Source organism: Rhineura floridana, chromosome 11 (assembly GCF_030035675.1).
Source record: "Rhineura floridana isolate rRhiFlo1 chromosome 11, rRhiFlo1.hap2, whole genome shotgun sequence".
NCBI lineage: Eukaryota > Metazoa > Chordata > Lepidosauria > Squamata > Rhineuridae > Rhineura > Rhineura floridana.
In genome coordinates this window covers 38,472,972-38,500,920 of record NC_084490.1, presented here as the reverse complement: position 1 = coordinate 38,500,920, position 27,949 = coordinate 38,472,972, and the positions used below count along the sequence as shown (strand labels likewise).

At 44.4% G+C, this 27,949-nt stretch overlaps 2 protein-coding genes and 1 long non-coding RNA gene across 6 annotated transcripts; 2 read left to right on the top strand and 1 right to left on the bottom strand.

The window, feature by feature from the left end:
- ASPDH (aspartate dehydrogenase domain containing) lies at positions 1-13,978 on the top strand. 3 transcript variants are annotated; one of them, XM_061588774.1, is made up of 8 exons: positions 1-86; positions 1,561-1,625; positions 2,827-2,971; positions 6,021-6,105; positions 9,800-9,949; positions 11,827-12,053; positions 12,164-12,303; positions 12,962-13,978. In XM_061588774.1, exons 2-8 carry the CDS (start codon positions 1,571-1,573, stop codon positions 12,997-12,999), a joined length of 840 nt encoding a protein of 279 aa, XP_061444758.1. In that variant the 5' UTR covers positions 1-86; positions 1,561-1,570; the 3' UTR covers positions 13,000-13,978. The 3 variants fall into 3 exon arrangements, with proteins under 3 accessions (XP_061444758.1, XP_061444759.1, XP_061444760.1); XM_061588775.1 differs by having other exon boundaries at positions 12,164-12,367; XM_061588776.1 differs by lacking the exon at positions 12,164-12,303.
- On the bottom strand, positions 13,478-15,930 carry LOC133366079 (uncharacterized). Its single transcript, XR_009758349.1, has 3 exons — positions 15,841-15,930; positions 15,492-15,605; positions 13,478-13,923 (listed from the first exon to the last, which is right to left on the bottom strand). It is a non-coding gene; the product is annotated as an uncharacterized LOC133366079 (long non-coding RNA).
- On the top strand, positions 15,924-27,570 carry JOSD2 (Josephin domain containing 2). 2 transcript variants are annotated; one of them, XM_061588777.1, is made up of 5 exons: positions 15,924-16,094; positions 18,415-18,598; positions 20,037-20,162; positions 22,123-22,317; positions 25,829-27,570. In XM_061588777.1, the coding sequence occupies exons 2-5, from the start codon at positions 18,459-18,461 to the stop codon at positions 25,929-25,931; spliced, it is 564 nt and encodes a 187-aa protein (XP_061444761.1). In that variant the 5' UTR covers positions 15,924-16,094; positions 18,415-18,458; the 3' UTR covers positions 25,932-27,570. The 2 variants fall into 2 exon arrangements, with proteins under 2 accessions (XP_061444761.1, XP_061444762.1); XM_061588778.1 differs by lacking the exon at positions 15,924-16,094 and adding an exon at positions 18,175-18,289.
- Positions 27,571-27,949: the final 379 nt, after the last annotated feature.

Here is a 27,949-nt window from a genome sequence, read left to right as displayed (position 1 = left end):
AAAGGGCATCTAGACAAATAAGTCTTCTGCTTCGTGCTGGGATCTTAGAACTATCTGAGAGTCAGAGAATAAGTGTGCAAGCCCAGGTAAGTCAGTTCAAAAAGTGGAGGGGAATTTGGAGCTTCAGTACAGGGTGGGAGGAGAGACTGCGGGGGGAGAAATATAATGCATGGTTAGGATAGCAAGTTATTAACTAACTGGAAGGATAAAATAAATATGTATATATAGAAGAGCACTAGGCAATGTAGTGCCCTCCAGATGTTGTTGAACTACAACTCCCTTTATTTCTGACCATAGACCATGCTGCCTGGGACCTGTATTCAAGCAGCATCTGGGGGGCTGCAGGTTCCTCACCCCTGATACAGAGGTAGTCAACAATGGTGTTAGGTGAGGTGGAAGACAGAAGAAAAGAACCAGCAATGCAGGATTCAAATTGTGATAAATGAGATATATAGTTTGGGAACTATAGTATGTGTAGTGTTAATATGACACAGCAGAAAATGGATTAACCTGATTTAATTTAGAAACAGAAAAGCAAAATTCCTCTGTGGATACTAAAAGTGCCTGAGAAGGCTAGATGCTGAGTTGCTGTTTGATACTTAAATGTTAGCTTGCTTTTCTCATGAAACTGGACACCATCCAAGTAGATAGCGCGAGGAACAGCACAAGGAATGCTCAAGGCCAGAACGCTCTAAATGCAGAGACAATGGAGTCGCTGACAAGTGTTGCTAACAAGCAATAAGGGAGGGGCTATGTGTGAGGAGGATTTGGAGCCATATATCAATGTAATCTGTGTAGCTATGCTTTCAGACCAGGATTCTGGCGTTAGCCGAATACTTCGTCTCTCTTTTGCAAAAGATGTTTGGTAATCAATAAAGGTGTTGTTTTATATCTCTGGTTTCTCATCTGGCGATTATTGAAGCTTCCTCCAGATGTAAAGAGCCTTTTGGCATAACAAAATGATGGGTAGGGAAGGAAAGACAGACACATTTTCTAAAGGCTTTTTCATATACATGCCCATCATTTGATGATAGCAGCATCAAGTGATGACTTGCATGTGAGAATGGGCAATGCAAAAGGTATATCACAAATGCTTTTAAGTGGAACCCATTCACACAAATTCAGCTATGAGCGGTCAGCTAAATGAGTGATCAACTAAATGAGTAAAGAGAAATCCAGTAGGTATGCTGGGGAAGAACCAGCTCATAAATTCAAATAGCTGCTCACTGTAGAAGTGGCATATAGGATAGCTATATCCTATATTGGAGGCTGGGCCTGGCAACTAAGAGGTCTTCTATCTCTTTAAAAGTTGTGCAGGAGGAAGGGAGAATTCCACCTTGTGGTTTTTCCCATTACAGTGTTTCAAGAACACCTGCACTTGGCTGACTTTCTCTTCTAAAGATACAGGATCAGTCTCAGGTCCTGAGCCTGGCAGCCCTATTCCACTGCTGGATTTGTGACATAAACATGGGTGCAAATGCAAGCCCTTCAGTCTCAGATCTATCCTTCCCTGCAGCAAACAGTATCACTTACATGTCTGTTGTTGTTTCCTTAAACCAGGACAGGCAGGATGTCTGGGGAGCAAAGGAGGAGACGGGTTGGAATTGTGGGCTATGGACATCTAGGTAGGTAGTGTTTCTAAACAATTTCCCTCTGTTCATCAGAGTCCTAAGATGGCTCTTGTAGGCAAATGTGTTTTCTCCCTTTATTGAGTATGTGTGCCTACTCTAGGCAAGTTTGTCAGATTGCAATAACAAAACACCACCACCATGTGCTTCATAAAACTATTTATCCTGTCCTGGTTTGGAAAAATACCTCATTATTCTCAGAATATCTGTTATTGTGTCATTTTTGTCTAGCAATTGGAGGGCTGGCCCACAAACTTGGTCGTGAATTTGTGGGCCATAGCGGCTCGCTCTCCCTCCCTTTCTCTTCTCTTCTTATCACATCTGTTTCTTTTCCTGTGATGAACGACGTATTTACGTATCTGGTTCTCTTTTCATACCAAGGAGCCCAGCAGGCAGAATGAGGGCCCAGGATGCAAATGCATTGGAATTGTGGGCTGGAGGGAAGGTTAAAGTGCAAAGTGGAGCTCTTAGAATGTGTAGACACTTGCTAGAGCTTTCCCATAGTCACACACCCAGTTTTTCAAATCCACACATCTCCTAGGTCTTAATATGGCCCTGAGGCAGAATGCCACCCTACCCTTCCTGTTCTGGTCATTAACACAGGAATGGAGAATCCATGGCCCTCCAGATGTTGGACTACAACCCCCATCTGCAGTGGCCAATGGCCATACTGGCTGGGGCTGATGGGAGTTGGAGTCCAACAGCACTGGGAAGACCACAAGTTCCCCAGTCTTGTAGTATATCATATGGCTCTTTGTGTGATCACTGCTTTTGTTTTTCCTTCATTGATTTGTGCTGAGGGTGAAGGCTAGCAGGCAGTTCTCTACTTCTCAACGAGGCACTCTTTTAAGAAGAAATTAATTACCTTGCTGAATCTTCTTGCTTTCCAACTGTGGTCAGCCAGATCCTTCTCGGTGCTTACAGAACAGGGCATGAAGGTGTGTGCAACACCTTCACAGGGAGCTCTAAAAGATGCCACCCGAAGGACAAAAACAAGCTCTGCATTCTGAGCACACCTTTTTTTTGTCTTGATGTTGGTATGTATCAGAGTTTGAGAAATTCTGGTAAACATGCCAGAATTTTGTAGACAGAGTTTGTGCCACTGCAGGAAACAGATTAGAGGGGACAAGCAGTTGTTTGAGAAACAGAGCCAAGTCCTGCATTTGTGATGCTTTTCTGTTCTGCTTTCTGTCTCCAGGCCAGTACCTGGTGAAACGGCTACAAGATGATGGGCTCCAACACAGGTTGGAGCTGGCCTTTGTTTGGAACCGGGATGCTAGGAAGCTGGAGGGGGCAGTCCCAGCAGAGCTGCGGCTGGGGAAGCTGACTGATTTTTTGGAGCGGTGAGCAGGCAAGCCCAGCTGAGACCTGATTGGATGTGTGTGTGTGTGTGTGTGGCATGGCATGGATAAACAGAATGAGCTATCATGGGAACCTACAGGCATGCATACCACAAAAATGCCACAATGCCTACAGATAAACAGCTTGTAATCTTCTATGCACTTACCTGGGAGCAGGTCTCATTGGACTCTGTGGCACTTACATCCAAGAACAAATGGATAAATCTGTCAGTTCAGTTTTTCATAGGCCACACCTGCACCATACATTGAAGCACTATCATACCACTTTAAACCGTCATGGCTTCCCCCAAAGAATCCTGTGAAGTATAGCTGAGTGCTGAGTGGATGCTGAGAGTTGTTAGGAGACCTTTATTCCTCTCAAAGAGCTACAGTTCTCAGAGCTCCCTGAAAAGAGGAATTGCTTGTTCAACCACTCTGGGAATTATAGCTCTCTCTCCTAACATCCTTAACAGACTGCACTTTCCAGGATGCTTTGGGGGAAGCCATAAAGTGGCATAATAGTGCTTTAAAAATGTGGCGCAGATGGGGCCTTCGTTTCTCCTTTTCCCAGTCTGAGGTTCAGTTCACCACATTTCCACATCAGTTTGTGATTTTTTTTAAAATGTCCTGATGAAAATTCATCAGCATCTTAGTGCAAATTTCTCCTAATGTATATATATTTGTATGCAATTTGCCTAATACACAAGCTTTTGCAATGCATTTTCTCATAACATAACACATTTTCGTATGTTCTTTTCATTTGCTTTTCTAGTACACATTACTTGGCTGCAGAATAGCTTTGCAAAATTTGGAGAAGTGTGAGTTTCAAAGGATGGCTGCGATTCAGTTTGTGTACTGTTTTGGAAAGTGTGAATTATGTTGGTTCACCTTAAAATACAAACTGAATTGAATTTCACCCCCCATCCCTGCATCCAAGTAGCCATGCCTAGGATTGTACTGACCGTTCACAATGTTGTCATAGATCTTTGGCAGAGCAGATGCTTTGTGTGCAAAAAGTCATCTCGTGTTCAATCCCCAACACCTCCAGGTAGGGTTGGGAAAGATGCCTGCCTGAGACCTTGTAGTGCTACTACCGGTTAGAGTAAAGCAAGGATGGGAAACCTCAGGCCAAGAGACTAGATGCCGCCCTCCAGGCCTCTCTAGCCATTCCTTGGGACTTTCTACAGGCTACTCCCCCTCCCTGCTCTACGCCCTCCTCGACTGCTTTTGCCTGGCAAGAATGTATCCTCGAACTGTGATAATGCCTCTTCCTTACCAGAATGGAGGAAAGAGAGGGGTGTCTCTCTGTGTAAAAACCTCTCCATTTTCCATAGCTAGAAGCTAACCTAGCATACAAAAAGTAAGAGTCACACTGCTCCAGCCACTTACGCTTCTGGCCACACCTACTACTGGCATGCTGCCCCTGGCAGGTTACCCATGAGGAAATGTGGCCCACAGCCTGAAACTGGTCCCCCACACCCTTGCATGAACAGTGCCAAGCTAGATGAACCAGTGCTCTCACTACATATGTTCAATATGCATGCACTTGAATGTGTCTTCCTCCTCAGGGTCCGGCAGCCTACACAACTGCCGCTTCTTGCCTCCTTTCACTGAATGGTTGCTGGCAGCTGATTCACGCAAACATGTTGCTTTCTCTGCACATATGACTGACAACTGAATGTGCAAACTACACGGGAAGGCAATGTGTGTGAGGGCAAATAAATGCTCTGCCTTGATTCTGTTGCACATTTGGATTGCCATTCCAGATCATCACTGTATGCTGCAGTCCTCACACGAGGGACACAATTCAAGTCGCTTCCTTCAATGCCCATGACAAATTGTGAGGGTTTTTTTCATGCCAGTGCCCATCATCTCAGGGGCAAGAGCAGCACGCTTGGTGCAAAAGGGTTCATGCAAACCCATGCCCGCTCAGTTTGGACAAAGTTGTTTGCACAGCCTAAACAGTTTTTAAAGCTGCTTTGTTTTTAGATGTTTTTAAGATGTTTTGTTTTTAATAAGTTTTTATGGTTTGATCACTTGTTGTTTGCCACCCCCTGCTCCTTTTGGGAGGAAGAACGGGATATAAATTTAAATAAGATCAATAGTAACAGTAGTAGCAGCAATAACAACAACAATAAATCATTCCTGTATATTATCATAATCACATTTGCTATTCACCAAATATCTTCACTGAAGACATCCTATAAGTGCATTTACATGGAAACGAGTCAATCCAAATGGGTTATCCACAGAACTACTCCAGGGACAGCATGATCTGGTCACTTTCTAGGATCCCAGAGATAACCTGACCACCCAGGCAACCCAAGAAGTCAACTGTAACAAGCTGCCTGGCACCAGGTCAGGCTCTTTGTCAGTCTAGCCCAGCAGCGTCTGCTTTCTCATCAACTGCTACTTGATTCTTTCGACTGGCTTGCCAGGGACTGAACCTGGGACCTTCTGCATGCACAGCCTTTGCTTTAACACTGAACTATGGTCCTCCCCTAATATGGAGGAGCCAGATTGGAATGAGGGCTCCAAGGAAGTGCTGTGTGATTTATATGCCCCACCAGCAGCATTGTGCTGGGTCACAGAAAGTCATCCATGAACTGAGAGCTCACCTGCAGCATCTTTGGTGACATTGCCGGGGAGTCTGGAGAGCAGCGCCTCATGGATCCAACATCGCAACTCTTGGGGTGGCAAAATGTCGCAAGCCAATTCTGCTACTTGCTTGTGGGACTGTTCCCAGAAAGAAGAAGCGCTGCATCCATGCTGGCATAAGTTTTCCATGACGCATACATATTACGCACTAATGGAAATGTCAACCATACTGTACAGTTGTGCAGTGTAAACTTCAGTAACAGCTGCGAAGCTGTTGGTCCTATAGGGTGGTCCATATGGATGGAAAAAATACTCTAGCAACAAAATATGTCCTAATTTAAGCTACTCTTCCCATATATTTCCCACAATGACCACTAATGTTTGGCTTGGACCCTCATCAAGAGTGTCTTTGGCACAATTATTGCTTCTCACTATGCCTCTCTTCTCTCCAAAGCCATGCTGACATCATTATCGAAGTTGCCCATCCCTGCATTGTCCAAGATAATGGGGAGTCGTTTCTCCAAGCTGCAGATTTTATGGTAAGGGCTCCACAGGCGCTGTCATCCACACTATATATTTAAACCATATGACTTTCCCCAGAGAATTCTGGGAAGTGTGGTTATCCCCTCACAGAGCTACAAGTTCCCAGTATCCTTAACAAATCATAGTTCCCATGATTTTTGGGGGGCAGTCATGTGCTTTAAATGTGCAGTAGATGTGCTTTAAATATATGGTGTGGACCTGCGGAATGTTCACTCTCTTTAACCCACTCTTCAATGTAGGCAGTCAGATTACCTTTTTGACCTTGGCTTACTTCAGTGAAAATCATCCTTCTTTTCCCCCTTCTCTCTCTCTCCTCCCACAACCCCAGCCAAGACATTTTTGTTCTTCCCATCAACCAAATCCTCTGATTTACAAAACTTTTTTTTTAAGTGAAACTACAAAATAGAATCCAAATAAACTAAAACCCAATATCAAACTAATATCTCCTCTGTCAACAAAAATCAGCATAGAATCAATGTAAAATAGCCTAAAACCCAGCAAGGAGAGAGAATAATTAGTGCCAAAGATCTAAAATGCACTATACACATATAATTCCCCCAGAGATCATGTCAATGAGGAGGTGTGCCTTCAGTGTTGTCTAACTCTGCAACTCCCTCCAACTAGAAGTTAGACAGGCACTATCTCTGCTGAGTTTCAGACACCTGGTTAAAACTGTTTTATTTGGGGAGGCCTTTGCATCATTAATGTTTCTGTGATGTTTTAATTTTTTTATGAGGTTTAATATTTTTGAGGTTTAATTTATGTTTCAAGTTTTATCTATTTCTATCATTGTAAGTCACTTTAAAACCCAGATGGTGAAAAGTGGGATATAAATTTTTAAAATAAAAGAATGAATAAAAAATGAAGACCTGCGAGAAACTTGGCCTGGCACAGAAAAGGTGTTAACGTAGTCACCAAGTGAGCCTTCTTGAGCAGGGCATTCCATAACTGGGACGTCACTGCCAAAAAGACCCTCCTTCTCCCTAGTGGCCACCCCCAATCAGAGAAAGGCCTCTTGCCTTGACCATGTCCAATATGAAACTTTCATCACACTAGTATCAAACTTTCTTAAAGGTTTCTGTCTTTCTTTCCAGGGGTATTGGTTAATCTTGATTGCACAAACATTTTACTCTGGTTTGAGTTTATATGTGTATGTGTGTACAGTATACAGTGGTACAGTCCATGCATACTTATAATGGAGCAAGTCTCAATGAACTCAGTGAAACTCTCTTCTAATCCAAGTAAACATGCACCAGCTGGTGCTGTTCGTATGTTGTTTTTATACAGCTAACAACCACCCCGTGAGCTACTAGCCAGGTCCACTCAATGAATGTTGCAGCTGAGTGGAGCAGATTGCTTCCCTCTTCTTCAGAGATGTTCAAATGCATTCAGCCTTCTTTCATAAAGTGGACATGCTAGACTGGATCATTGGTTTTTTTGAATGTTAAGAAGAGCCTTGCTGGATCAGACCAAATTCCTATCTAGTGTAGTATCCCATATCCTGTTTCCCAGAGTGATGTTCAGACAGATGTCTCTGGGCTTGAAAATATCTCTTTATTATTGCTTCCAGATGAATGGTATTTCACTTTCTCTGTTTTTGTTAAATTCAGTTCTCCACATTTCTGCAGCAGTTTTTGACTTCCCTCCCCAGAAATCCTCATGAAAATTTATCAGCATTTTAGTGTGAATTTCTACTGACACATTTTTGTCTGTAGTTCTGATTAATATGCACATTTTTGCAAGCAATTCCCCCATTATATTCCTTTTTTGTATTTTATTTTTTACTAATATATGCATTTTTATGCACACTTTCCCCTAATATTTGCATTTTTTTTTACACATTATTCATCTGGAGAACTACAGCGCAAAATTCAAAGAAGTGTAAATTTTGAAGGATAACTGTGTTTTGGTTCGCATATTAGTTTGAGAAGTATGAATTAGGTAGCTTCTCATTAAAATGCAAACAGGATCAATTTCTTCCCCATCTCTACCATGGATGTCATATTTAGCCATCACTTCTAGTATCCATTATCCTCCTTTAATTTCTCTATGAAGTCATGAATGGTCAGAGAAATACACAGACTATTTTATGGCCATTGCAATGACCACTTCTTAAGTTTAGCATATATTCCCATCGCCATTTGGAAGGAGCCAGTGCATCCCAATGGACATTTGGTATAATTTCAGGATAACAGCCAGTTGTTGTGGTTCCAGATTTGTGGTTATGTTTCTTGTTCCCAGCAGACCTTGGGTGCAACCTGTTTCCTGCACAGCACCTAAACAGCATCATTTTAATGGCTACTACCTCCTCCTCCATTCCATTTTAAGACTGTAACCAGATGCAAACCCCATGGCTTCAGCATCAACCCCAAATCCTGCCCCCCTCCATTGTTCTGTCTACCATCTAGCCTGTTGAAGAGTTCTGGAGAACTCAAAGGCTTACAGTTTATTTTGTGATATTTTGGTTGGCCTAATAAAGATATTCCCATACTATGGATTTTGGGATTTTTTTTGTGGGCCAACACAGCTACCTTTTTGTATTTATTTGTGTATAATTAGAGATGTGAAGACCTGGAAAAAATGGAGAGGAAAATAAAAGGGGGGAAATGGAAAAATTCACCCCCTCCCCTGTTTTTCCTCACAAACTGTTTATTTTTTTCTCGGCCTTCATAACTCTGTTTCTAATATTTATACACCACTTAATATGCAAAAGCCCAAAGTGGTTTACATAAAATACAATAATATCATTTTAAAAAGGAAAATCCTTATCATAACATTAAAAGCAAAAAATGGATCATCCATCATTAAAACATCAACATAAATGCTAAGTTTCTCTTAAACGATACTAGGTTAATATTAAGTAATCTGAATAAAAGCATGTTAGCCTTGCAGTTAATTTCTAAATTGAATCACTGTCCTCTGCCAGGAACATAGAATTAAAGAAGGCTTTTCCATGTAAATGAAAACCCAATTTGAGTATTTGTTTTCACTACCTACCAAACATAGCCATTTCATTTTCACAGGTTTCCCATCCCTGGTTTAGGACACACATGAAGGGATGGAGAACCTGTGGCCCTCCAGCTGTTGCGGGGCTCTAGCTCCCATCAACACCAACCAGCATGGTCAATGGTCAGGAGTCCAGCAACACCTGGAGGGCCAAGTACTTCCCCGCTCTGGGACAGTTATCTACAGAATAAGGCCCACTGCTCTGAAATTTTACATGAATAGTGGGATCATTTTTTATAAATACATAAAAATGACCTCCCTGTCTGTGTTTCTGTCTCTCTGCTAAAACCCTTCTGAATCATCTTAGCCTGTCCTTGTTTCTCCCACTGAAACTGGGTGTCCCTCTAACCCCCCTCCTCTGGCCAGATACTAGCATTTCCCACATCCCACCTTTATCATAAGGAACATAACTTTATACTACGTTAGACCCATTGGTCAATCTAGCTCAGTAGTGTTTACACTGACTGGCAGCAGCTCTCTGGGATATCAGGCAGGAGTTTCTCCCAGCCCTATCTGCAGGGGCCAGGTATTGAATCCGGGGCCTTCTGTTTGCAAAGCAGATGCTCTGCCATGGAGCTATGGCCTAAATAAATGGAGAGGAGTAGTCAATCCCCACCCTGTGGCATTCTCTTTCTAGCTTCCCAACGTCATTTTCTGCAAAGTAAAATTTCTGCATTCTACTAGGTGGGATCACCGACAGCCTTGGCAGACTTAGGCACAGAGCTTAAATTACGTGAAGCTGCAAGACGGTCCGGACACACCCTCTATATTCCCAGTGGGGCTCTATGGGGTGGGCAAGACATCCAGAGGTTGGACGATGGAGGAATGCTTCAGGTAAGATCCCAAAGAGGGGTGTTGCATGAGCGGTGTGAGTAGATAAATGGAAAGATGTGAGGAGTGTGTGGCAGTATATCTACTCCCAGCATTGATTGACTGATTTTAGATTTATAAAGCATTTGATCAAAACAACTTCTTCAAGCGGTGTGTAACTTTACTTTTTTAATTACATTAAAATCATCCCTTTATTCCATGATAGAACTCAAGGCAGTGTACATGATGCTCAGCTGCATCATGTACTCTCAGATCATGCCCTAATATCGTGAAATACTGCACTGTCAACCAGGAATTCAGCAGAGGCATTATTACGTACACATGCCACACTGCTCTCGAAAGTCCTGCAGGCTCAAGACTCCAGGAATGTTGTTGTTTTCGTTCACTTGATTGTTAGTGCCATGATTTGTGGCTCCATATATACTGATGCTTCTGGTGCAACATGAGACTGACAGTGTGGGAAAGCAACCTTAATGGTAACATATGAATCAGCTGTCAGATTTGCTTGTATCAGCTGTCAGATTTGCTTAAAGGAAGGCAAGAATTCCAATGTTTGTAGTCAGAAAAGCATGTCAAATACCAGGAAAAGTGTAAATGGGATCTGTAGTGAAATGCACTCATTTTTCTCAGTACCACAGGAATTTCAGCTTGGATGAATGATTACTGGCAATTTCTGTAGCACCTCTCAAGCATATAAGAATCACTTTGGAATTCCAGATGTTCTTATTTTATCCTCATAATGACCCTAAGAGATTGGCTGCATGATTGAATGGTAGCAACCCAATGAGCTTCATGTCTTAAGTGTGGATTGGACCTGGGTCTCCTACATAAGAGCATAAGAAGAGCCTGGTGGATCAGGCCAGTGCCCCATCTAATCCAGCATCCTGTTCTCACAGTGGCCAACCAGATGCCTATGGGAAGCCTGCAAGCAAGACATGTAAAAGCAAACATGCAAACCAGACCCTCTAGAACAGTGTTTCCCAAACATGTTTTCCCCCATGGACCACTTGAAAATTGCTGAGGGTTTTGGCATATCACTTATTTTTCTGCCGGTTGAACCAATGGTCATGTGGTGTGCTAGATGCTGTATGATGTTTAATTGTATTTTATTGCTTCATTTATTTCTTATGTATTATATTCCATCGAATTCCACCTGTAATGCAATAAAATACAACACAAGAAATAAAGGAAGCAATAAAAATGAATATGAATATTTAAGACAATGGGCATGCCATCGACTGTCTCCACCCACAAATCCAAAGACACACCATGGAGTGGACCACCGCTGGTGGTTCACGGACCACAGTTTGGAAACCCCTGCTCAAAGAAATGGATTGGCAAGTTGTGGTCCTCTAGGTATCTTTGAACCTGAACTCCCATCATTCCCAGCTGGCAAGGCCAACGGTCGCAGTGATGGGAATTACAGTCCAACAACATCTGGGGGGCCAAAGGTTCCCCAGCCCTTCTCTTATGGCAGGGATGTAGCTCAGTGGTAGAGCGCATGCTTTACATGCAGAAAGTCCAAGGTTCAAATTCCTTGACATCTCCAGGTAGGCATGGGAAAGAGCTATCTGAAAATCTGGAAAGATGTTGCCAGTCAGACTCAGCGCAGACAATACTGAGTTTGATGGATCAGTGGTCTGACTTGGTAGTACAGTAGGGAGTTTCCTATGTTCTTCTCCATAGGCAGACTTATCTGGCTTGGGCTGTCTTTGATTATTATTCCTGTAATTTATATCGCACCATCAATGGACAATGTTAAGCTTTATAAGACTAACATTAGCAGAAGAAGGCAGGTCTCTGCCCCAGGGATCTTGTAATCTAAATGGTTGGGAAGGCAGGGAGGCAAGTTCTCTGACTCTTCTCCTTGCATCTTCTAGGCATTAACGGTCATGATGGTGAAACACCCCAGCAGCTTCCGGCTGGGCGGGCACCTTGGGGAGCTTGCACAGGGTGCCCATCAGGAACGTATGGTGCTGTACAGTGGTCCTGTGGGCAGATTGTGTCCCCTGGCTCCCAACAACGTCAACACCATGGCAGCAGCCTGTATTGCCGCCCCCAGCCTGGGCTTTGATGGTGTGAAAGGCTGTCTCATAGCTGACCCCAAGTGAGTCCCTGATCCCTGCCTGCTGGGTTCGTATGCTGGGAAGCTGATGGTATCTGGCCTCGTCTTCCTTCAAAACCTCCAGTCTAACCAACTGCAATTCCCCATTTCAGTCTCCCCGACTACCACGTGGTGGAGACTGAGGTCACCGGCCCGGGCGGCTTCTCCGTCACCACAAGGCGCAAGAATCCAGCTGCTTGTGGGGCCGTCACTGGGACAGCCACCTTTGCAGCTTTCTGGAGCAGCCTATTGGGTGAGGATGAAACCCTCTAGTCCAGCATCCTGCTCTCACAGTGGCCAACTGATGCTGTTGGGATGTGAGTGTGTGCTTGCGTAGAAACCTCTGCCTTTTGCATGGCTGGGACACAGCCAACTATACAAAGGCGAAAGTCACATCTATTGCCCTGCCCACTTTTTGCCGATGGCCTTGTCCACCCCTGGCATGCAGCCCCTGGGAGGAGGGAATGCAGCTTTTGGGATGGAAAAAGTTCCCCATCCCTATTTTTACTAATGGCAAACTCATTCTCCGAGTTATGATCCTTATGTAGCCAAAACGGCAAAATTCATGCACAACAGGGACCTCTCAGCAAGCTCTGGAGAACCCCAAGGTTTGCAGTACGACTAATGATAGTAAAAAAAGGGGGGGAGAAATAGCCCTGAGTGGAAAAACCCCCCAAACAGCCCACTGAAGAGTGAATATGGGGACGGTGCAGTATTACCGCTTTCCTCAAAGTAAGCTCCATTGAACTCAATAGGAAATAGGGTAGACATGTATAGAATTGTCCTGTTTATATTGCATTGAAAGATAGTCTTGCTTCAGGGCTGTCAAGATGTCTCCAGTGGCACCACTGGGCTTAGGGATTGGCACTTCTCTGGGCTCTGACTGATGCCTTCTCTTCCCCTCCCTGCAGTATGCCAAGGCCATGGAGGCCGAGTCTATCTCTGCTGAACCTTTTTGCGTCTGTCCTCTAGAAGGTACACAGAAGGCCTGTTGGTACTGGAGGTTCAGTTGCAGGGGCTTGAGCAGCAAGGGAAAGAGAGAAACAACCCAGTAAAGGAGACCTATCAGTTCCTGCACCCCACCAATCTTGCTGCGTGCCTTCAGTCCATCAACTCTACAAACATTCACTGCCTATGGTTACACCTCCATCCGTTTCCTTGGATGGCCTTTTGTTCCATCAGCCTTCCAGGTTCCCACTCACCGCCGAATGAGACAAATGATTTGAGTTCTGAATCCTATGTGCACATTGACTTTGGAGCAAGTCCCATTCAGTCTATTAGAGATGGCCTCAAGTGTCTTTCATATCATTCAATGGCATTTTAGAGGAACGGGGAAGGGCTCTTCCAAGTGGCACTTTTGGCAATATTGTTACAATACTGGCAAGTTAAGATATACCCCAGTGATTGAGGAATGGACAGAACACTTATTATTGTCAATTAGAGAAAACAGAAAAGCAGCAAAAAAGACTGGAGGAGAGAATTCCATCTGCCTTCCTGAAACTTTATACTAAATAACTAAAGTTTAGGGGGGAAAGGATGAGTAAACAACACTCTTCACTTGACTAGTTTTTCCATCTCTTTCTCCTCCCTTTCTTTTAATTATACCTTATATCTTCAATTTCATTTATATCTTATAAATAAGATATCTTCAATTTCATTTGTATTTTTTTTACTTGATACTGTTTGCATTTGGTTAAGAGGCTGTCATCCAATTAAGGAAAACTTACATTTCAGTCCTAATCACACAAAGGAGAAAGCCTCAGAGAACTCAGTGGGACTTCACTTACTCCTTGCTGAAGCTAAGCAGATCTGGGTCTGGTCAGTGCTTAGATGGGAGGCCAGCTGGGAACCACATGCATGCTGTCTTGGGATCCTTGATGGAAGAAAAGTGGGATATGAATGTAATTAAAGAAATAATACTAATCAAACGATTTTAATTTGACTGATCAATTAGATTGTCTCAAATCTGTATAAGAATAAAATAGTACCTCTAAAGGGAACACACTAAAATGAATGAATTCGAATCGCCATTGAAATACACTGGTTCCTTCTGAGTGGTCACAGGTTTGCTCTAAATGCCAGAATGGTTTTTTAGACTGCCATCAGAGTGCATTTGGAGGAGTGTTTGCTTGAATACACAGTGAGTTGGGGGGATCATTGTCTGCAAATGGCCAAAGAAAAATGGAATGGCCATTGAAACACATACCTAAAGAACTGTCACACAGGAGAGGACAAAGGCTTGCTCTTTGCTGCCCTAAAGGGCAGAACTAGCTCAAATGGGCTCTTGAATGGGCTTAAATTACACGAGGACAGATTTCATAGCAACATAGGAAGCCACATTATACCTAGATCATTAGTCCATTTAGCTCAGTAATGTCTATACTCATTGGCAGTAGCTCTCCAGGGTTTGAATCAGGGAACCCTAGCTTGAGATACTGGAGCTTGAACCTGAGATCTTCTGCATGCACAGAAGGTGCTCTACCACTGAGCTACACCCCTTCCCCGGGGCTGTAACTGAACATTGGGAGAAACATCTTGATGGTGAAAGAGCTGTTTATTTCTTTATGGCTTTATTTGTATACTGTTTTTTCATTAAAACCATCAAAGTGGCTTACAAGAAGTTAAACAACCACCATACCATAAAAAGTAAAAATACAATAAAAACAAAGGTATCTTCTTAATTTGCCTGCAAAAGCCAGGCGGAATAGAAAAGTTTTCATCTGGCATTCAGAAGTTAAAACAGAAGGCGCCTGCTGAATCTCTGTTGGCAGAGCATTCCAGAGAACTGGACCGACTGAAGGCTCCAATTAGTGTCAATGGGAAATGAGCCTTGCCAAATCAGGGGGCAACCAAAGCTGCTCCCGCAGATGATCTAGGTGATCAAGCTGGGATATAAGGGTCCCTAAGATGCCCTGGACCTAAATTGTTCAAGGCTTTGTAAATTAATACACTATGGCTCCATAGTGGCTGGACAGCCAGCACAGATGTTTCAAGAGTGCTGTCACATGTTGTTGACCATGTGCTCCCATCAGCAGTCTGGCTGCTGCATCTTGCACCAGCTGGAGCTTCCAAAACAGGGCCAAGGGCAGTCCCACATAGAGCAGTTCAGCAATGGAACCAATTACCTAAAGGGGTGGTGGACTCCCCTGTGCTGGAGATCTTCAAGCAGAAAATAGACAGCCCTTGGTTGGGGATGTTCTCTCTGACAGTGTATGTATCAGTATGGCAGGGGTAGCCGACTGGTACCCTCCAGCCATTGTAGACTACAATTCCCATCAGCCCACAGCCAACATGGCCAACGGTCAGGAATAGTCCAAAACATCTGAAGAGCAGCCTGTAAGACAGCGGTTGTCTTCTACTGAAAATGCACATAGGTGTCACATGCTGTTTGTCAATCAGTAATACGTTAAAATACGTCGCAGTTGCCTAGAGTGCAGATACCCCTTATTCCAGAGACCGCAGTAAACGATGCAATGCCTGCAGAGGGTCTGAAAACTAGCGTCTTTCTGCTAAATCCATGCCACAGTGCTGCGGTACTCCTCTCTGCCACGCAGCCTTTAAAAACACAAGTGGGGTGGGGAAGAGGCTTTAATATACTGAGAGAAAGTGTAATGACGAGTTTGCGGACTGCAGAAACGATCAGTCTCTCTACACGTCCAGATTAACAGAACCATCCCTTTCCCTCACGCTGTACGCTGGGAGCTGTAATGTCACAATGGACGCTGAACTTTCAGCATCTACGCCGGTGAACCATGATTTCTCCCATCCACCCCCCCCTTCTTGCTCTTACCGTATACTGTATATGTCTAGGGCTGTAGTTCCTCCCTCCCATGTTGCTGGTGCATTCTGGGAACGGTGGTTTAACAGTTTTCTTCCGGCCGGCCCGTGAGGCATGCTGGGAGCTGAAGTTCTTTCATCACGCCCAAGGCTTGCTGGGAATCATCGTCTCCTCACCCCTACACAGTCAGCCTAGCCTAAAAACAAGCTGTTTGTGGGACAGTCATGGTGGGGAGTTTTTATGATTGGAGTGGTGGTTTTTCAAAGGTGAGATCTTTTTCTTCTTTTTTTCGCGGTTAACGTTGTTCATTGCCCAGACTGATAGGTCAGTGCTTGGTCCTGGGGAAGGTAATTTTTAAAAACAAGCCAGGAGGGTAGAATTGAGAGGTTAGCGCCCGGGAACTTGTTTTCAGTGCCGTGAGAACTCCTAATAAAAAGGGTTGTGCCTTAGAGCATGTGCAGAGTGCTGCCACTCTGCTAGGAAGGGGCCGCAGCTCCCCCACCGCCACTCTCTATTCCATGGGTTTAGGGAAAGTTTCCGAGTGAAAAGGCATGACTGTGTGCTGTGGGCTTTAGACACCTTTATGTTGTTTGTTGTCACTAGAAGCTAAAATGATGAAACTGAGGTTATCATACTTTGGACACATCATGAGAAGACATGGTTCACTAGAAAAGACAATAACGCTGGGAAAAACAGAAGGGAGTAGAAAAAGAGGAAGGCCAAACGAGATGGATTGATTCCATAAAGGAAGCCACAGACCTGAACTTACAAGATCTGAACAGGGTGGTTCATGACAGATGCGCTTGGAGGTCGCTGATTCATAGGGTTGCCATAAGTCACAATTGACTTGAAGGCACATAACAACAACAACAACATTGTTTGTGGCTTTGAGATTGGATACCTTGCCTCTGAGTACCTTGCCTGGCTGCTTGGCATATATGTTGGTGGCTACTAACTTTTAAGGGCACTTTTTAAAAAATCCAGTAGTGAAATAAATTGCCACTACTTTAATTGCATCATACCATCAAAGTATTATGCCTGGGAAACTTAGCTTGTGAGGACTGGACTGGACAATTTTGCAAATTGTAGTTCTGCTGTTAGTAAAAAAAAAAAAGTCGGCTTTTCAAAAAACCACATCAAGGTCCACTGGTGAAATATACAGATGTGAAAGCCCAGGGGGAAAACTATTAAAAACAAAGCACTATTAAAACAAAGCTGTTAAAACAAAGCAAAAAAATGTTTTTGATCTTTAAATGTAAATTGCTTGGGCTGTAGTCCTATTTACCTGGGAGTAATCTCTACAGAATTCAGTAGGGCTTACATTTCAGGAGACATGGGTAAGATTGTGCTGTATGTTGTGGAATAACTGTTTTTAAACACAAAGGTTTAGCACACAAGAGAGAGGTGGTAAGGGCAAGGGAATCGATTCATTTGCTCTAACAATGTTTTATTCTGTGATCGCTACCATTCTTGGTTTCTTGTTCCGTAAACACTTAACATAGATGAGGAGAATCTTATAGGGTGGTGGGTGAAGTCAGTTTTAATGATTGTATTGTGTATTGCATTTTGTTGTGCTTTATTTTGCTGTACTCTGTCCTGTGGCTGTTGTGGTAAAGGACGCTATAAAATACCTCAATAAATAAATGTATATATTTCACTGGAAATGTGAAGGCCTGGAAAAACTCAACCCCCCTTTCCCCCCCAATTTTTCTGGAAAAAACACAACCTAGTCCCCGCATTTTTCCATTCCCCCCCCCCGGCTTTCACATCTCTATATTTCACCAGTGGATCTTGATGTGGCTTTTTAAAAGTCTCCTTTTTTTTACTGCTCTAGTGGCTAAACTGTAAAGATATTTGGTTTGTGTGGTTTAGCAGTAAATGTTTGGATTCTCTTTCTCTTCAATAGCCTAGACTTTAGGTGTATTTGGTTTGTGTGAGGTCATAATTAATTAATTAATTAATAATTAATTGCATTTATGTACCTCCTTTCTGCCAAGGCAGTTTACAAAACAAACAATATAAATTGTAAAGTTGGCCCTGTTTTTTGTGTGTGGAGGTAGTTCTACTGCAGCAGGCCCTGATGTTGTCTTTGGGGCCATTCTTATGTCATGATGCACTTGCTGTGGCTTCTGTGTTGATGGTGATGAATATCCAGGTGAAATGTTGGCAGTGATTGGCTGGCCTTTCTTAATGTCAGGATAGGGAGGGGCAGGGAGAAAGGTTTTTGGATGTCATTGGCTGAGCTGCTGTGATCCAAGAGAAGGGTGTGGCAAGTAGGAGGGCCTGGAAAAAGAGGAGTAGAAGAGAAGGCAGGTAACCCTAAGAAAGAAGCTTTCTTCTTTCTTATAGCCTTCAGGAATGAGGGGCAGAGGAGAAGGCCAAAGGAAGCAGCTTAAGGGGGCAAGAAAAAGTGTGAGACAGAACGGGCAAAGAGAACTGTAGATGTCTTGGCAAGGCAGAGGTGAGAAAGGCTGGTGGTGATGTGAAATTACCAGCCAAAGCTTTGGGTTGTACCTCACTAATGAAATTATGTTGATTTGTCTGCCTTCTCTATCAAGCAATTTTATAACCAGGCTTTGTTTCCAGGGTTGATTTCTTGAGAGAGGACCTCTTGGACCTGCGTGGATGTGATGTCTGGATCAGGACGAAATGAGGCATCTGGGCTTTACCATGAACGCCAGCGCCTGGAGCTTTGTGCTGTCCATGCCCTGAACAACGTCCTGCAGGAAAGGCTTTTCACCCAGGAGACTGCTGATGAGATCTGCAAGAGGTGGGTGGCTGAGACATCTTGTCCTTTGCCCCTCATTGGTATCTCTGTATTTGCTTTCAAGGGTCTAAAAGGAGGCTTTTCTCTACATGTGCCCTAAAAGAACTTCCAGCCTTGTCAATAGTGTATTACATTCCCCTTCAACCGTTCTTGACATGGAAGAAAGGCAAGGAAAAGGCTACTTCATGTTCTCCCTCTCCCCGGCCTCAGTCTGACATTCCTGAGGACCAGAAACTCCAAGTTCAACCTAGCTGCTGGAGATCCCAACAGACAGTCCCCATAGTACTCTGAGATGTATGTGAGGTTTGCACACTGGCTTTAAGTAGATCCTCTTTAAAAAGCAGTTCAGCAGTGGAGTATTACATACCATCCCTTCCACTTGGCGTGTATCTTTCCGTCTCTTCTTGTGCGCCTTTAAGCCAGACAGTATTGTGCTTGGGTAGGGCATTGGCTCTTCATGTCTGTCACAGATGGGAGAGGCCACCTGTGCCCTTGACTGTTGATGGCTGGAGTGAACAACTCCCAAGGTATTTTGCATGAGATGGCTGGGATCCTGTTCCATTTATTCACTTAAATCCATTGGTCATCGTGACACTTTAATTAGCGCAGTCCAGATAAATATCCTGCACTCAGGAGCCACTTCAGTGGGTGGAAACAGGAGTAAGCTATGTAAGTTAGCATCTAAAATACTCCTGCTTCTGCAGTATAGATCTGTTGATTGATTGTTCATTTTTATACAAAGTTGTTCAGGGACAAGCAGACTTCCCTAGGGTATAATATTTCTCTGGAAAAGCCAAGAAGACAGACATATAGAAAGAAGCACACATCCTTTATTCTCGATATGTTTTGAGGCTAACTCTCTCAAGGGATAAGGTTCTACACATTTGAAATGAACAGAAATAAAATACATGGAATGTGTGCCTGGAATGCACACATTTCATCCTGCACAAGTGTCAGATAACTGAAATTTGCAAGATGATGATGATAAAAACAATACCATAGTAACATCAGTAGGCTTGATGCCTTAGAGAACAATAGAAATATAGGCCTCTGTCTTGAGGAGACTGCAGTATGGCAGTTTGAGACATGGGAGGCAACAGAGAAAGACTGAGACGAGGGAAAGTGTGTGTGTGTGTAGGAACGGAATATGTGATTTAATTCAATAAATATGTACTTGGGCTTAATTAAACGAAGGGACAAGGACTAAGGGGTTGTGCTTCCCAGAAAAGGTGTGTATTGAGGAGGAATGCGAAAGAGGAAACTGAGATAAGCATGATGCATGCATTCTGGGAGACAGTTTCAGGAATAAAGGAGAAAAAGCAGAATCATGTTAGGGATCAAGGATCCTACACTGGGCTCAATAATTCCTCTGTGCTTTATTTTCATCTCTCTGTCCATTCCTCTGATTCTTATGACGAGTCACTTCTTCCCATCCCAACAGGCTGGCCCCAGATGCCAGGTGGAACCCCCACCGAAGCTTTCTGGGGACTGGTAACTATGATGTTAATGTCATCATGGCAGCTCTCCTAAGTGTCGGTCTAGAAGCCATCTGGTGGGACAAGCGGAGGTGAGTGGACAAGCCTCTGACTTTCCTCTTGTTCTGCCTGCTTCCCCATGAACGGGCTGCCTTGCAGTCTCCAGCCAGGTCTAAGCTCACTATTGCTAGAATGGCTGACTTGCCAAGCTTCTGGCCTTCGCCTTTGTGATAGTCTATTCTCCACCTACCTCTTTTGCTTGCTTATTGTATTTATATTCTGCCTTTCTGCCAAATCACTGAAGGTGGTTTCTCAGTTTTTAAATGATAGCTGTCCGTCTAAGATGCAATTTTATGATGCAAAAGGAAAAAACAGAATGAGGGAAGTGGGAAGGGTAGAGAGTTGCAGCTTTGTGTACCACCTCTCATGCTGCTGCATAATAACTGGGCGGAGTGGCTGAAGCAGGGTGAGTGTTTTGGGAAAGCAAGAACAGCCAATTGCCACCTGGTCCCGGCTGAGCTAAGAGAGGTGGTCTTGCTATCTCAAGGTGGTGGAAAGTGTCCTGGTTCCACCCTCCTGTGTTCTGTTATGCTACTGTTTGTGTACATCGGGTGTGGGGAAACTTGGGCCCTCTAGATGTTGCTGAACTATAGCTCCCATCATCCCTGGCCATTGGCCATGCTTGCTCAGGCTGATGGGAGTTGTAGTTCCCTACGCCAGGTATACATGGATACCAGTGATGAGCTACCAGGCTTGGGTTGGTCTGCCTTGCATTATGAGTAGTGATGCCCAAAATCTCAATGAGCTAGAAGTGGCCACCAAATCCTTCCACTACTTGCTCTCCTGATCAGTTTACAATTCCGTCTATATTTTTCCCTTCCTTTTTTTTTGCTCCCCTTTCTTTGAATTCCTTACATTTTAAAAGTGGGGCCTGGAATTTCAGAGTCCTTGGGAGTAAGAGGCATCACACCATGGCTCTGTGTGTTTAGGAACATAGGAATCTGCCTTATACTGTTTGTCCCTCTAGCCCAGTACTGTCTACTCTGACTGGCAGTGGCTCTCCTGGGGCTTTGCTATCATCTGCTACCTGACCTTTCTGTCTGGAGATGGCCTGCAGAAGGTCCAGGTTCAAAATAGGTGCCTTAACACTGAACTATGTTTTCTCTTTTAAAAGGAGGGCAGGTAGAATAATGAAGCGATGTTTCTTGTGGGTCTCTGGAAGAACTGAGCGTTCGTAGGAATCCCTGTCTTTCAGGGACTTTGTGGAGCTGAGGATGCCCATTGCTATGGAAAAGAAATGTTCTAAAATAATTCTTGGGCCTAGCGAACTGGAAACTTTCAAATGTGTCAACCTGTGCGTCCTTTAAAATAAAGTGTTCCAATGGTGGGTACTGAATTATTAGACATGGATAGAGTCAGATCCAGGGGAAATGATAATCCATGCTATCCAATAGAATCATTGCAAAAGTAATGTGGCAGACACAGAGGCAGCTTTTAAATGATGAGGTCAAAATGAGTAGATGTTTGGGCACATTTCTTTATTGTTTCTTATCCCTTTAGAAAGCTCTTGACAGCTCCTGCAGCACTCTCCTGAATAGAATAATATGGGTGTCCTTAAACATGTATCTTCCATGTCATCATTTCCAGTGTTCTCGCCATCATGCCTGTAGCCGCAATGGTACCATCCCTTCGCAAGAGAAGGCTTGCTGCAATACAGAAACTTTCTTGGGGGGGGACTCTAAAAGGGAGGGGGAAGAAATCCTAATAACAATCCATTGAGCACTGACTGTAAAAGGGTCTAATAGAGTGGCTGGAATCACTCTATTGAATGGCAGCACTCCATGCTGCAACATTTTATTGCAGGTCTTGCTTGCTTGTTTTTAGTTTCAAGTGGGTCTCCCAGATAATCTCCTGTCCAAGCACTGCCTGAATTCAGGCTAGCTTTAGCTTTGAGCAACAGACACCACTTTGTTTCCTTGGGCTACTTGAGAGGTTTCTTTTTCCAGAATAATGCGCTGTCTTTGCCAAGCCCCCTTTCCCTTTATGCCTTAGGTCCCTAGAGCAGCTGTCCCTGGAAGGGGTTCTTGGATTCATCATCAATGTCCCATCCAATGTATGTTTGGGCTTCCTGTCCCTCCCTGTGAGGCGCCGTCACTGGATTGCTGTGCGTCAGCTGGACGGCATCTACTACAATCTTGACTCCAAGCTGAAGGCTCCAGCTCCGATTGGCGGTGAAGCTGACCTCAGGTACTGATGGCATGACAGGTTTGGGGACAGCTACTCTGTAGTTTCCAGAAAATCACAGAATGGTAGAGTTGGAAGGGGCCTATAAGGCCATCAAGTCCAACCCCCTGCTCAATGCAGGAATCCAAATCAAAACATTCCCAACTGATGGCAAAATCTAATTTAAAATAGTCTATCCTGACGTTTCTTTACTCTCTCCCTCAAGTGAATTCAAGGTTACTTGCACCAAATAATTGGTTACTTATACTATAGAATTATAGAACTGGAAGGAACCTCAGAGCTTATCTTACTGATTCTGGAAATCCATCACAACAGGATCCCCGATGGCCTTTCAGCAATAAATAAGAAATACATTATAAAATTACTAGAAAACCAAGCCACAGCAGTCTTGGAGACATAACATTATTAAAATAATAAGCCAAGAGAACGCTCCATTAAAAGCCTTCTGGAATGGCCTTGTGTTTGTCAGATGTCTAACAATATAAAGTGTTGGGGCCTGACCAACCTCCCTTGGAAGGGCATTCCACAGGTAGGTGCTCCTGTCAAAAAGGCCTTGTTTTCTAGTAGCTGCTCACTGCATGTCATTCTGCAACGGTAGAGAGCAAGGCCTCCGATGTTGAACGGAGCATATAGGGAGGAACATATGGGAAAAAAATGTCTTCAGATACCTAAGTCCCAATAATATGTTAGAGAGGCAGGAAGAAGTTTGGCGTGGGCTACTATGTGAAGTCTTGCTCTGGAAAGCAGTCAGGTCTCCCCATCTGTCCCCAGCACATGTATCCAAGATTATACCCTTTCCATGATAAGGTCAGCCAGAGTAATATTGTTGAAAGGGACCTGAAATGGATTGGGACCATTCTTTCTGAAGGGCCACCTTCTCCTGTATGAACCTGCCTTTTCACTGAGGTTGTTATTGAGGCCTTTTCACAGATTCCTCTTCCTTTGAAAAATAGGTGTGCGGTCATTGGGGATAAATTGTCCTTATGATAGTGCCCCCAAGTTGGGGAATATCCTCTCCAAACAGTAATTTGGCCTCTACCCTCCTCTTTTGTAGGCAACATTAAAACTCAGGCTGTTATGCAATTAATGCATTCTTAGATTGTGATCCTTTTTCATGCTTACCTGTGAGTATGGCCAACTGAATGCAGTGGGACTCGCTTCTAAGTAAACATGCACAGAGCATGCTGTTGTGTGGATTCTAGTTGATCACATTTGCTTATGAGTAAATAACAATAGCTCTGAAGCTCTTTGTTTCATAGGATGATGCATGGATGTGTCACAGCAGTCATTTTAAAGAGGCATTTGTCCTTCTCAGGCAGTGGGGAATTGCTTCAGAGGTGGCAGTTGCCACCTACATTTTTATAAGTGCTTGTACTAATAATGGTAAAACTTGCCTTGATTTTTTTTCTTGAGAATAAGCTTCAAATCTTGCAGCAGTAGCTTAAAAACATTTCATTCTGTTGAACTTTGACAAGCAATAATGGGATAGGTCTTGTCATTTGTTGCATGCCTGTTGTTAGGAACAGAGGTAGCTGCTTTACCCAGAGTCAGACCATTGATCCACCTAATGTGATATTGTCTACACCAGGGATGGAGAATCTGGGGGTCTCCAGACTGTTGCTGGGCTACAGCTCCCATCATCCTTGACTATTGGCTATGCCAGCTGGACTTGATGGGTGTGAGCCCTCAGGGGCACGTCAAAGGCCCCTTGATCCATGGTTTCCATGAGGGATTAGGCCCAAGTGTGAGTCCCAGTTACCACCACAATCAACAGGAATGCAGTAAGCTTGACTTTATTCAGGCTTTAGCCCTTACTACAAGCGTTCATTCCCTTCCCCCAGGCTCCACAAGTCTAAATCCCCAATGCAACAAGAAGTCCTTTTCAAGGCCTTCTGCCTGTACTTGCAATTTGCTGGTGTCTTCTCCTGGGACAGTCGCTGTAGAAGACCAGAGTCCTGCCCGTTTTCCATGTCTTTGGTGGGGTGGGGCTAGGTTCTGCTTCACTTTGGAGTCCTGTGGCTTTCCAGTCGCCCCTTTCTCCAGGGCATGGAACTTGGGAAGGAATAAGTCCAGACATCCTCTGGCTGTCCCCTTTGCAGGATACTCTAGGGTTATCCTCAGTAGATCAGTTCTGCAGTATCCTTATCCCAGCAGGTTGGGGAGGGGATTGGGTCAGGGAGGCCTTTTCTTCAAGCCTCCTGTGCCTCTCAGTTGGCAGAGGAAGAAGCGCCAGGAGATTCTAGGGAAAGCAACTTCTCAGATCTCAGTTCCTTCTCCACCAAACGCCCTTGTCTGACTGCTAGCTCTGGGCTGTTTACACTCAGCACCTGCAGGAGACCTTCATCAGCCCCAGAGATTAGCAGCTGCTCTACCATCTCGTGGCTTGGCTGGTGGAGAGGCTACAGAAGTGGCTTGGGGGCCTTCTTATAGGGGCCATGCTGGTAAGAGCCCTTTGGTCTACAGAGACTGGCAGCAGCTCTGAGATTTCAAGCAGGAGTCTTTACCAGCCCTGCCTGTAGATGCTAGAAATCAAAGCTGGGACCTTTGGCATGCAACTGATGTGTTCTGCCACTGGGCTGCGGCCCTACTGGTTCTGTTACTGTGTGTTCTGTTTTTAAAATGTATGTGGCCTTGATGGCTGACTTTGGGTTGTAAGTTGCTTTGAAGACCTGATGGTGAAAAGCATGTTATTGTAAAGATTCTAAATCAAGAAAACCAAGCTGGCTTCTTGTAGCCACACAATTTGTTAATTATTTCTTAGGCTTAATGAAACAGAGTGGTAAAATTAGGTGTGTACCTGCGTGTGCCCATAATAGGGTCATTGTGGGATCAACCAAGTCAGCAAGTTGAGGAGATGCAAGACAGGAGGAATGCAGAGAGCACAGCCTGGTCATCTGGGGTGTGAGCCATGAATGTATTCTGTAATCTAAACAGCTGCTGGAGCATCAAAGCATAAAGGCTCAATGTAACCTCTTGCTCTCAAAAGCCATAGTAAACCAGCTGGTCTCCAGAGACACTGTAGTGCTTTTTGCCTCTAATAAAGACCAGCCCAGTAACTCTCCTGGAATTTTATTCCTCCCCTTGAAATGCTATGTCCTGCTTGAAGACTTATTAGCGCTGAGCAGAATGAGTAGTTTCCCTCTGGATGTGAGCTGGCAGTGGGGCAAAGGTGACGTTTGGGGGAACAGCTACAGTCATTTGGCTTATATGCCCACGGCACTCAGCAGGTGAGGGCCTCCTGCAGATCCCATCTCATCAGGAGGTCTGTTCTGCACAACATAGAAATCAGGCCAACTCAGTGGTAGAGCATCTGCTTTGGATGCAGAAGATCCTGGGTTCAAACGCTGGTGTCTACAGGTAGGCCTGGGAATGTCCCCTGTCTGAAACCCTGGAGAGCCAGTGCCACTCAAGAGTAGACAATACTGAGCTAGATGGACCAATGGCAGCTTTTTCTGTTCCAATCCCTGATGTGTTTTTTCTCTCTCTCTCTCTCTCTCCCCCCCCTTCACTACAGGGCGTTTCTGCAGGAAGTGCTGTCTCAGGGCCCTTGCGAGTTACTGCTGGTTGTGCCGCATGAGTCAGGCGAAACTGAGAACTGGCTAAGCACTGTGAGGTGACTCCTGGCATCCACAGATCCATCTGGGCCTGGCCAGAAGCACTCTGCCTCCACCCTGTTGTGCTGGCTGCTGCATGCATTATGGGGAGGAGGGAGTGGTACATTCTCCCATTTTAACACTGCCACTCTGGGAGTCAGAGTATGAAATCCATCCTCCCCTCTCCTTCAGGAAATGAAGGTTCCTAGCTTCCCCCTTGCTTTTTAAAGACTTTGCCTACCCTGGGACAGTATGGAATAAAGGATGTGATACCAAATGGTGGAGGGTCTCCTGGCACGACCAATTAGACCTGTGAGAAAAATCATGCAGTGTCTTCTTACAGTGACCAGTCAGGTCTTTCTGGAGTGTGTGTATGTATGTAATCTTACAGGCAGCTGTGACGGTGTTGTTGAACCCTTGTGTGATTTCTGGCATGTGGCTGTCACTGCTATCAATGTGTCTGAATGATGCGGTGGTGCTTCTGTCCATTATAGCATAGCAGACCTCTCTTCTCAGCATATATGTGATCCGTTTATAAAAAAACAGCTTCTGCTAATACATCACAGTGAGTTCCGTGGGTTAAGCAAGAGCTTCCTTTTGCCTTTTTGCCTTAAATCTGCTGCCTCTTCATTTTGGGGAGTGATGCTCGTGGCTTCAAAACAGGACGTTGGAATGGGAGGTTGGGGAGAAGAGGGAAGAGGCACATGCTGAGGAGCCAAAGATGTCATGCCAAAGTTTGCATTGATGAGAGGGGCCTTTTTGGGAGGTGAGGAAGTTTTTGGGAACTGTTGAATTAAGAACGACAGCAATCTAATTAGGCGGGTTATGTGAAGAGACCTGTCTTTTTTTCTGCTCTCTCAAGATTGCCTGGAATGGTATTTGCAGGGCATCTCATTTTTTCTGCTGCAGGTTATAGAAAAGATTGGGAGTTGGGAACTCTGGAGTAGCTATATGATGAGTGAAAGTTATGAAGGGAGAAAAGGAGAGTGAAAATGAAGTTTTCTTGGTATGTGGAGAACTGGGATGAAGCTGGCTTGAGGAATTATTGGGCTGGAGTCATGGACTGGATTGCACAGAGTGCTGGCAGAGACACAAGGTTGTAAGCACTGAATGGACCTTCTGCGCTTGTAATGTTGGTTGACAGAAATTCAACAGGGGCAATTTCTCCTAGCATTATTAGGGGTTGGGGAAAATCTGTGCCTGTTGAATTTCTACTTATCATACTTTTGTTCCAAACTGCAGGAGCTCTGTTGGGCTGGGGCTTGGGGAAGGGGCAGTGACCCTATCACTGCAAGGAAAAAACTTTTTTTGGGGGGGGGAGAGGGAGTCCTTTTAAAGAAAAGAGCATATTCCTTGTGCTACAGGAGGAAAACTGCAAAAGGATCCATGAAGTTCCTTGCAATAGGTCAGAAACAGGTGGAGACTGCACAGGGTTTCCATAGTGGTTGTGGAATGAGAGGCTGGTACACTGCCCAGATTGTTATCCCCATAATAATCCTCCACTTTTAATGCTTTGTTTAGCTACTTTTGCTGCTTGTTGCCTGGCAGGGAAAACACCCTCCTCCTGCAACCGCCCCCCCAAGCCATGAAGTTCCTTGAAAAACCTTAAAGAAGGAAAAATGGAATGATATAAAACCAATAAAACATGTGCTAGAGTTTGTGATTCTTGTGTGTGGACTGTGATTTTCATAGTGGGTGGAAGGAGTCATGCCTGCCAGCATAGGGAGGGACAGTCATTTGGTATGGACTATGTTAGGGATGGAGGAGTGGAGTGGGAAAGGCTCCCTAATTGGAGGTAAGGGCAAGTGGGGAAGAGGGGCATATCCTCCACCATTTCACGCATGAAACCAGAGATGCTCTTTTGAATGCTGGCGTCACCTGTTTTCCCACAAAAGTATCATTGACCTTAGCCCTATGGCCATTATGGGACACTGCCAATGGCTTTTTCACTACCCACTGATGGAAGGGCTGCTGCACAGGAGAGGGCAACGGCTTGTTCTCTACTGTCCCAGAAGGCAAGACTAGATAGAAGAGGCTTAAGC